This window comes from Microcaecilia unicolor, chromosome 5, assembly GCF_901765095.1.
Source record: "Microcaecilia unicolor chromosome 5, aMicUni1.1, whole genome shotgun sequence".
Classification (NCBI taxonomy): Eukaryota; Metazoa; Chordata; class Amphibia; order Gymnophiona; family Siphonopidae; genus Microcaecilia; species Microcaecilia unicolor.
The window spans coordinates 74,685,665-74,696,552 of record NC_044035.1 but is presented as its reverse complement, the minus strand read 5'-3'; the positions used below and the strand labels follow the sequence as shown (position 1 = coordinate 74,696,552).

The window sequence follows — 10,888 nt, the reverse complement described above, 5'->3', positions numbered from 1 at the left end:
CCAATTTCCGCCAGGAACACCCCTGTGGTAGAAAATAGAAAGTTTTCAGCATGCGCCAAACTCAGAATTACCACCAGGAGCACACGCTAGCCAGACAGTAATGCCGATTTGATGCGCACTGCACACGTGTGTAGGCCCTGACATGCCTTTGTAAAAGGGGCCTCTAGTGCATAGCTGTACCTCCAAGAGAGATTTGAGAAGCACTAGCCAACCTGCAAGAACTGCAGCCATTGTCTCTGGGACAAATACAGCTAATTTAGAAATCTACACTAGATTGCAGAGCAAGAGTTTGGGATTCTACCAAATTTAGCATTTTGAAGAGAACAGACAAAAAGTAAAACATAAAAATATATTACTTTATTCAGCTATTCAATATGAATAAAACATACTCTCCATTAACAGAATGCTTATCATAATCACACTGTACAATAATACTTTCTGCAAATTCTACTTCTCAGGGAGAAGCATCCTGCAAAACAGCATACCAGCGTTCATTCCGGTATCATAATTTGTTTAAAGCAATGCGACTTCCATCCTCGTCCATGATAGAGCTTTAGTTCTACACAATCACAGTTTGAAATGGTCAAAAACAATATTCTTAAATTATTCATAATGATCATTGCCAGCTAATTCTTATGAACCAAGTAACTTATCTACAGTCAATAACTGCACTGATTTTAAATAACAATTTCCATACAAACAGTAAACTAATGAAATTGAATGCAATACAATACAACTTCACAACTGGTAGTAGAGGCATCTTTTTAGTGTTTGGATTTCAGTGACATCTTTCAAAATGAAGGGGATGAAAGAGGCGACAGAGGCAATGTTAAATTGCATTTGCAAAAGATTATGATCTCAGGATCAGTAACTTAACCCCTCCTAGGATATCAATGTGTAGACGTTGCTATTCATGCTGGGTGGCTGGAACTGGGGCTGCTTCAAGTATGGGACAACAAATCACTAGACGTTTTGCTGTGTGTAACCTTGATGACAGATTATGTCTCCTAACCTAATAATAACAACAATAATAATGAGAATATTGAAAAGGAGGCAAGTTCTGCTGTCCATAGTGAGTAATATTATAAAATGAAGTCGGATGGAAGGTATATGGGCTTGTGTCCTGCATCTGCCTTTTCATCTTCATGCGGCGGTTCTGGAACCAAGTTTTTATCTGTTGGTAGAAGAAAACAACATTCAGATGGCTGCTTCAATTGAGACTAATTTGCAAACATTATAAAATCTCTCTTCCCCCACTCTCCAGCTCCCAGGAGTATTCAACAAACACAATGTCCTAGGCCAGGAGCTCTCAAGCCTGTCCTGCGGGGGAGGGGGTTCAGTATATCCACAATGAATAAGCATGAGATACAGTTGAATATAAAGGAAGTGGTAGGTAATGCCTCTCTCATGCATATAACCTTTTTGAATTGGAACCAACACCTCTGGTACCCAACCATTCCCCTCCCCCACACCATCCTCTACACACTAGCTTCTTTACCCTTTTCTGCACACATTTGCAATAAATCAGTCAGCACAGTTTTGGAAATAATTAGACTGCAGCTTTGGCTTTATTCAAAACACAATAGCCATTAAGAAAAAACATCCCCCCCTATCAACCCGAGCTACCTTAATGCAATCAAATAAGTCCCAATCATTGACTGGCTCGCCACGACAGCTAATGCAGTGAGGTTACAGCATGGACCTCCATGCTTTTAACCCAAGTCACCCGACCCTCCAGCCATCTGGCTCATGTAGCCTTGAATCCAGCACTCATCACCCCAGTCCAATAGCTCAGGTGATCGTCAGCTGTGATACCCCTCTGCCAAGTCCCTTAACCCCAGAAACCTACCTATATCCCCCCAAAAATGGGCAGCTGGATGGGTAAGCCACCTCTGAGGAGTGGCAAGGAATGTCCTGCTACCTGTAAGTGAACCCTTTAAATACCCCTTTTCACCTAAACCACCCCTTTCCACCCCACTCCAATCCACTGACCATGTCCCGGAGGGAAACAAATAAAGCTTGCCAATCCTCAGCCCCCCAAACCCCTTTCCTTAAAACTTCCTGCTGAATCCTATCAACCTCCAAGCTGCCCCCTACAACCCTTACCCCCATGTCTCGGTCCAGTCCAAAGTTAATCTCATCCTTCCTGATGAGCAACTTGGACTTGCATTTCATTGTGGATAGCCTGGTAGTCCACCAGAACATGTCTGAGAATGACTGTCCTATGCTGCTGCTGCTACCTCCTCCTTCGCTGGTTTCCCAAAGACAGATCTACATAGGACATTGTAGTCTTAAAGACTAGGGGCCCTGCAGTTCTGATTTCAGAGGAGGAGGTTAACAGCAGGTAAGACCCAATGCTTGCTAGAGTCCTCTTGTCAGCTGAGGTGATCCAAAGGGGGGAGGGCTAAGTGAGATGGTGATGTTGGGAAATGGAGTGGATGAAAGGCGAGACAGCCAGGAGAGGGAGGAAAGAAGGAAGGTGATGGTATGCTGTGAGAAACCAAACTCCATGCTCAGTGTGCTGAGATATGAGAAAGTTCAGGAACCATCGTACTAACTGTACGAGCAAAATATCTGAAGTTTTAGCTGGCAAGCTATGTAACATTCCACTGCAGGAGCTCCTTTTACACATATCCAAGAGCAGAAAACCAAGACCTCGGGGTGCAATGGTTACTTGCATACTGTGCCCATGACCAGAGTTCAAATCTTGCACTGGGATTTCTGCCAGGTATCCAGCCTCTGGCCAATTCAGCCATCTATTCGCTTTCAATTGGTTAATGAGTATCTGGCCTTAGTCAGGGGTGAAGATGAGTGGGGAGAAAGCAATAGTAAATCACCCCTCTAATAAAGAAATGGTCACACAAATGGCAGTCTCCATAAGTTGCTTGCAACTTGTTTACAGGGGACCATCTTTATTTATTATTTTTTTAGATCTGAAAACCATAAAAGGAAAGCTTTTTCCCCCCTAAAGATGCCATGTTTAAATATATGAAATACCGTATTTTTCGGACTATAAGACGCACTTTTTCCCCCCAAATTTGGGAGGAAAATGGGGGGTGCGTCTTATAGTCCGAAGGTAGAGTTTAGCAGGCCACCTGCCCTCCCTCCGAGCTCAGGATCGCCCTCCCTAGGGTTACCTCCCCTCCCCCCGGCCCTGTCACGACCTCTCCCCTTACTCACGCGATCATCCCTGGTGGTCTAGTGACGTCGGGGCAGGAAAGAGGGGGCTCTTTCCTGCCCTGACGTCACTAGACCACCAGGGAAGATCGCGTGAGTAAGGGGAGAGGTCGTGACAGGGCCAGGGGGAGGGGAGGTAACCCTAGGGAGGGCGATCCCCAACTCGGAGGGAGGGATTCGGACAAGACGTACCGGAGCACCTAGGTTTTAGAGGAGGGAAAAAGTGCGTCTTATAGTCCGAATTTTTTTTTTTCCTATTTCCATCCTCTAAAACCTAGGTGCGTCTTATAGTCCGAAAAATACGGTACTCAAACTCCAAGAAAACTATACCACAAATAAAACCCATTATAGTCCAATAAGTGCTCCTATGAGATTAGATATGTATCAAGATGCAGATTCACTTGTGTCACCTGATATACTTTTAAAACAAATATGAGGAAATATTTTTTCACTCAATGAATAGGTTAAGCTCTGGAACTCTGACGGAGGAGGTTTTAACAGTGGTTAGCATATCTGGGTTTAAAAAAGGTTTGCACAAGTTCCTGGAGAAAAAAGTCCATAGTCTGCTATTGAGACAGACATGGGAAGCAACTGCTTGCCCTGGGATTTGTAGCATGGAATGTTGCCACAATTTGGGTTTCTGCCAGGTACTTGTGACCTGGCTTGGCCACTGTTTGGAAAACAGGATACTGGGCCTAGATGGACCATTGTGCTTACCCAGTACGGCTACTCTTACGTTCTTAGAATAGAACTGAGCATTTCTCTGGTTCTCAGATCTAGGCGTTTCCTGATCTGAAAAGATCTGCTCAGAAAAGAAGACTACAGTTTTTGCTCCTTAGCTGTGGCGTTCCTAGGGTGGCTGACACCTGGGGCAGATCGCCGATGCGCCCCCCCCCCCCCCCCCCGGCGAAAGGACACCTCCCCCGAGTGCATTTTTACCTGCTGGGGGGGGTGCCGCGCGTCGGCTTCGCTCATTCCATGCTCCCTCTGCCCCGGAACAGGAAGTAACCTGTTCCGGGGCAGAGGGAGCAGGGAACGAGCGGAGCCGACAGGCGCGTGGCACCACCCCAGCGGCATGCACCCAGGGCGGACCGCACCCCCCCCCCCCTAGGAACGCCACTGCTCCTTAGATCTGGAGTTCAACAAATTCACGCCCACATCTTATTTAAAGTATCCATGTAAATATTTAATATATTACAAAGACGCAAAATATGTTTTATTTTTGAACCATCTCGTGTGGTCTCTATTTTGAGTGGTAAAAGGTCTGTAGAAAGACCTCCTGGTTTCACAGAGAGGTTTGACCTGTATTACTTAAAAGAGTAGCTTGAGCTTAGCTTTTAAGGCTAATTTCCTACATTTCTAGGTGATCTTTCCTAATTTTCTCCAATGTATCTCTCCCTCCCCCTTCTAATTCTAGATAGTGAAGGTGGATCACCGAATTTCTTTTCTTTTTCATTTTTCCTAGTTGTATAGTTTTCCTTTTATATGGTGCTCTCTTACCCCTCCTCCCCACAATTTACTAACTGCCATGTGGCAATGCCGATACAGCCCATTCAAAATGAAAGGGTTGTGTCGGCATCAGTGCACGACAGCCGCTAATGCAGCTTAGTAAACCGGGGGGGGGGGGGGGGGTTAATATTTCCTACCTAAGTGTTATACTTGTATGATAAAAAAATTTGTAATCTTATAAAATAAAATAAAAAATACCGATAATAGATAATCTAACTTTTCAAACGTTTTTTTTAACAGACACACAATAGGAGAAAAGCTTTTTGAAACCAAGAGCCCTGTTTACAAAGGTATGCTACTGTTTTTAGCACGTGCTAACCGTGTAGACGCCCATAGGAATATTAACAGCATCTACACAGTTAGCGTGTACTAATTATACTAGCATGCCTTTGTAAACAGGGTTCCAAGGCTCAGCTTCTCAAAAACCCAGATGCGTTTCTTTGCAAGGGAGTGAATGGGGCCACTGCTCACCTGAACCTCTGACAGTTTAAGCCTATCAGCCAATCGGTGCCTCTCATTCGCTCTCAGGTACTTCTGCTGGCAGAAAGTTTTCTCCAGGGTGCTGAGCTGCTGGGCACTGAATGCCGTCCTATGCCTGCGCCTCAACCTGCAGCTCTCTTCCACTGTAGCTGGCACCTCCTCTACCGGCTCTCTCTCAGGTGAGGTGCAGTCTGAACGACATGTCTCACTCTCATAGCCCGAATCTGCTCCACTGCTGCAACCTGGCCTGGCACCTGTAAAGAAAGCAGGATTTCAGTCAACACTTGCTCATCATTCCATAATCAGCAGAGAAAATGGCACCTTTGTAAAAGATTTTTTTTTTTTTTTTTTGCAAAGGCCTCTAAAGATTCTGCACAGACTGCCACAGCTATTGTGAATCAAGTGTTCCCAGAGGTGTATAAATAGGAAAATGTATGATTTATATCGGCTCTGATTTTCTACCAGGTCATGCCAGGTTGCAAATCTGGAGCCTATTTAAAATTGATTTCCTTAGTAGACAAATGGCCTGAGAAACGCCAGACTCAAATTCCACACTTGGAGTAGATTTAAGAAAGTGTACCAATAATTAAGTGTGAATATGGGTGCTAAGCAGTGGCAGACCTACCATTGGGCCACCTGAGGTGGGGGGGGGGGGGGCTTCAGGCGGCATGCTCCAGGAGTGGCACTCTCCCCTTCATCATATGTTTCATTTCTCCAAAAGGCTGAAATGGCAGAAATTCTCATAGACTGCCCTGCCACCGGCACACCAGCTTCTCCCTCTGTGGCCCACCTCTTGATGTAACTTCCTGTTTCTTCAGAAGAGGGATGCAGTAGCGAAGAGGCTAACGGCACCGTGGCAGGGCAGCCTATGAAAATTGCTACCGCCTTTTGGAAAAAAAAATAAAGGTAAATGTGGGGAAGAGGGAGGGGGGAGATGCTAGAACAGGCATGAGGGTGAGGGTGCATTTCATACCTGCCTCGTGCAGCAAATTGCCCTGGGGCTAATGGCAATTGCACATGAAATTGCCATTACAAAATATAAGTCGGCAGGCACACGAACTTCGGCATGAGCACTTATGCCATGTCAAAAGCTGGTGTAAATGGTTGCACCTAAAATTGAGAGCTGCACATGTAAGTAAAAGTACGTAAGTGTAAATGATAGTATGTAACATGCAACTGGAAGCCATGCCCCTGAACCACCCATATACATATCCCCTTTCTAGTTGTGCACTATCCTCCAAATTTTAATTCTATAAAAATTATGCATGCAAATTTGGGTGCACACTGAATTTGCATGTAGTTTAATTACATCATGAGCCAATTAGTGACTAATTGTTTTTTTTTAGCGAGCAATTTTTGGCATTAGATTTAATTAGAACTTACACATGTAAGATTAGGCATGGGATCTGCACCTAAATTTTACATGTGGCTCAAAAAACGGGGTGCAGAAATGGGCATTTATGGGCAGATCGGGAGCGTAGTTTTGAGTTACCCACATAATTATAGAATATGAAGGCTCAGCACGTAAATTTAGGCCTGGGCATTTGCGGCACATTTTAATTGGTGTAAATGGCTGTGTTTAAAGTTAGGTGGGATTCCTGGGTGTAAGCGCTATTCTATAAACCGTGCCTAACTTTAAGCTCAATTGGTAGAACAGCACTTTTTTCAGTGCCAATTAGCATAGCGCAAGTGCAGTTATACACATAACAAGCATAGCTACCCAGTGGGCCTGGGTGGGTCCAAGTCCATCCAATTTGTCCTAATAGGTGCCGGTTCTGGGCAGGGACGTAGCCATACACCCAATTTCTTGTTGGCCTGGGCCCAAGATGGGTGGGCAGAAGAACTCCGCCCTATCCCAGAAGTGATTTGCTCTCTTTTTCTCTCTCTCTCCTGCATGCCATGGTCTCTTAAACATCCCCCCTCCCCCGCATACCTTTTAAATAGCAGATTTTCATCTGCAGTGCTGCACTAATTCATTTCTCATGTTGGCCCCACAGCCCTCCCACTGATGCAACTTCCTGTTTCCGCATAGGTGGGAATACAGAGGAAAGACTGGGGGGCCCGGTGCGAACAGTATGTATCAGTACGCTGCTCGCTGCAGATGAAGATCTGCTATTTAGAAGTTATGCAGGAGGGACAGTTGTTGGGAGTTCGGCTGGTGGGGCTTGGGCATCCCTGCTAGCCACATCATAGGTGCACTGCTATTGGGTGAGTCTGAGCCCAAAGTGGGTGGGCCTGGGCCCACCCAAGCCCACCCGTGTCTACGCCACTAGTTCTGGGAGTTCACAGTCTTTCTACTGCAGCTCCTTTCCGGTCCTACCTGCCTAATTTGTTTTATTTTTTTACTGCAGGTTCTGCACTGCTACTGCCCTCATTTCAACTGTCTGTTTTCACGCTGCCTTGCCCCCCCCCCCCTGTGCTCCTGCAGCACCACATGGGGAAAATCTGCCAGCTGCCACCAGTGCCATGGTTCCTCCACTGCACCCTGACTAGATCAGGACCAGCCTTGGTTGAGCCCCCAACAGGTACAGAAACCAGCACACATGGAGCACACACTCTGCACCCCCCTGCCACCATGTGTAAGTCCAGCTGTCCAGGTAAAATAAATAATTTTTAAATGTGTGCAGTGTAATGCTGGTGGTGGGCTTCTGGGCGGAGGGTGGGCTCCTCACTGCCTGGGGGGGGGGGGAAAGGTATATTTAATCATTAAATATATCTTTTTTTCCCATAGGCAGTGAAGAGCCCACCCCCCACCCAGAAACCCACAAACAAATTGTAATAGTGCCCAGATTAAAATTTTAAAACGGTTGTATATTTTTCATGTTGGTGAGTTTTTGGGTGGGGATGGTCTCTGCAGTGCCCAGGTTAAAATAAGAACTTTAAAACTTTTAAATTTAATGTAGGCGGGTTTCTGGGTGGAGGTGGGCTCTGCAGTGCTCTGGACATTAAAAAAAAAAAAGTTATATATTTAATACTGATTTGCTTCAGGGCATGTGTGAGGGGAGGGGGGAGATGCAAACTGGGGGGGGGATGGGTTGAGGGTAGGACAGGGCTGATGCTAGTCTATAGAAAGGGGTGGGAGTACGGTAGGGTAGGGCTGATGCCTAACTATGGGATTGGTGGTGGGGAAGGGAAGGGTTGATCCAGGGCTGCAGGGATGGATGGAGGATAGGGTAGAGATGAAAAGGGCTAATGTTGGGCTACAGGGATGTTTGGGGGGCATACGGTAGAGAAGATATGGGATAATATAATTAAAAATATAAGTTTTTCCATTAAGTATGTTTGTGGTTTATGTTGATGAAGGGCAGCTGTTGAACAGACTACTTAAAAATCCATCATCAAGTGCATTGTATACATGCTTCCCACCCAAAATATCAGGTCTGCCTACGCCAGGGCAAGAACTACAAATTAGTGCCAACTGGCATCATTTTAATGCCATGTAAGGGCAATTATTAGCACTTAAGTCCAATTGGCAACTAATTTAATAATTAAGTTAGGTACACAACTGGCTCAATTCTATAACTTATGCACCCAAATTTGCATGTTAGTCAGAAATTTGAGCCCACAACTTTATAGAATCAAGAGGATTGTGATCTCAGGCAAATCACTTAACCCTCCATTGCTACAAAATTAGATGGCAAGTTTTCCAGGAGTATGAGCAAGTTTGCATTGTTCTAAATGTCTCTGTCCTTAGGGTTAGGAAATAAATGGTGCAATGGTGACAGGTTTCAGGGCCAAACTTAAAATCTCTTCTCTTTCTTGGAAGAAAGAAAGAAACAAAACTGTTTATTAGAATGACATTCAACAATTTTTATGGCTGAAAAATTTTCTGGATGAGTTTTACTTTTAAGATGCCATTATTTTGAAACACTGCAAGGCCCTGATTTAAATAGCAGGTTTCTCCACAAATGGAACATCTTATTGCCATTTAAAAGTGATCAGAGCTTCCTAATCAAATGATTTAAGAAGCTCTGATCACACTTAATGAAATGGCAAGACTTTTGCAGTTCAAATAGTTTAATACTTTATATGCAATGGCATCAGAAATCCTTTCTATTAAAGAAGCCTGTACCAGGATTTGTCCAGGAGCAAATATTTTATTTTTATTACATTTGTACCCCGTGCTTTCCCACTCATGGCAGGCTCAATGGAGCTTACATGGGACAATGGAGGGTTAAGTGACTTGCCCAGAGTCACAAGGAGCTCCCTGTGCTGGGAATTGAACTCAGTTCCTCAGTTCCGCAGGACCAAAGTCCACCACCCTAACCACTAGGCCTCTCCTCCACTCCGTGGTATTTAAAATGCCCGACCTCTAATTTATTGCCACACACCTAATTAGCATATTTGATGTGTAATTAACAACTAAAGAAAATTAGTACAGTCAACTTTTCAAAATACTAAAGCATCACGGACATGAAACAAACCACAATTAAAATTAGCTCCTGGGTCACAGTTTCAGCCTGAGCAAACCCTGGACATCAATTATCAAAATCTGTACGCTCATTAGCAAAAAGTACTTGTAAACAGTTATAGGCAGATAGCTGCCACCAACCATAAACATACATTTTATGAATCAAGAAAAAATACTGTATCGAAAAAAAAATCCTGCTCTTATAACCGATGATTTTATTTCCAGATTCTATTTCAGAACATTCTCCACTTCTACCAAGATCTTTAATTTCAGATTTAAAAGTTTGCAGTTATTTTCTTTAACGTATCAATAATGTTTATTGCAGTTCAATTAATAAGTTAACACTGAAACTGCATCAAAATGATGAAAGTAGCAACATAAAAAAAGGTCATTAATGCCTCTGACCACATGCAGGAAGAACAAGTCACATTATATGATAAAATAAAATAAAAATTATCTAATTAAAAGTCACTCACTGATGTTACGTTCTATGCAGTATTCACAAATTAACATCATTTTAGCGTGCAAGTATCTATTCTAGTCGCAAGACACGGACAGGTTTTTTTTTCAGATAGATTCACCTGATGAAGAAGCAATCTCTCCGGGGCTGTGCTCGTTTTCGCTTTTCTTTGGGGGCAGTGTCCCTTCCCCAGTTTTACGAGTTATCTGCAGGTTTGCATAAGTTAAAGCTTCACTGTCTTGAAGAGAGAAACATCCACTGAGGACCGACAGCGTCTCCCCTAACGTGTCTGCAACGCTCGGTTCCCTGCTAGTTTGCGTGCGGCTGCTCTGCGCGAGCCATTCGACCGAAAAGGGGGCTCTGGCCATGGTCTGTCTCTTCTCCTGTGAGCGGCTGCCTGGGTTTCATAGAGGGTCAAAGACTGGGGCGGAGACATTTATACCGAAGCACTCCAGGAAAAAGTTGTTTGTGTCTGTAAACAAACATCAAAGTACCAGATAACTAGCATCTAATTATCATCAATTATCCTAATGCAAAGAGCTGGCCGAACGATTCACACAATATGCAATTCTGTTAGGACTGGCTCCAGAACGTCTGCTGGGTTTCCTCGAAGTTATTGAGATGGTAAATGTTCGTTTTTCCCTAGAACGCGTGAAATATCTGAAGTTTAAAGATTTAGGGGACGGAACAGAACAGCAACATTTAAGTTCTCATATATTTTCTTTAGTTAAAGTGTATGAAATACTATGCTACTGATTGCTAATTACATTTTAGTTCAACATTTTCTGTATTCAAACGTTGTATGAGAGATGTGGTAGCCGTGTTAGTCCACTTTTAAAGATAATCAATAG

General features: G+C 44.0%; 1 protein-coding gene across 1 annotated transcript; it reads right to left on the bottom strand.

Moving 5' to 3' along the window:
* Positions 1-368: 368 nt before the first annotated feature.
* Positions 369-10,431, bottom strand: LOC115471121 (homeobox protein vex1-like). The gene is made up of 3 exons (XM_030204806.1): positions 10,159-10,431; positions 5,158-5,420; positions 369-1,174 (listed from the first exon to the last, which is right to left on the bottom strand). The coding sequence occupies exons 1-3, from the start codon at positions 10,403-10,405 to the stop codon at positions 1,013-1,015; spliced, it is 672 nt and encodes a 223-aa protein (XP_030060666.1). The 5' UTR covers positions 10,406-10,431; the 3' UTR covers positions 369-1,012.
* Between the last annotated feature and the right edge of the window lie 457 nt (positions 10,432-10,888).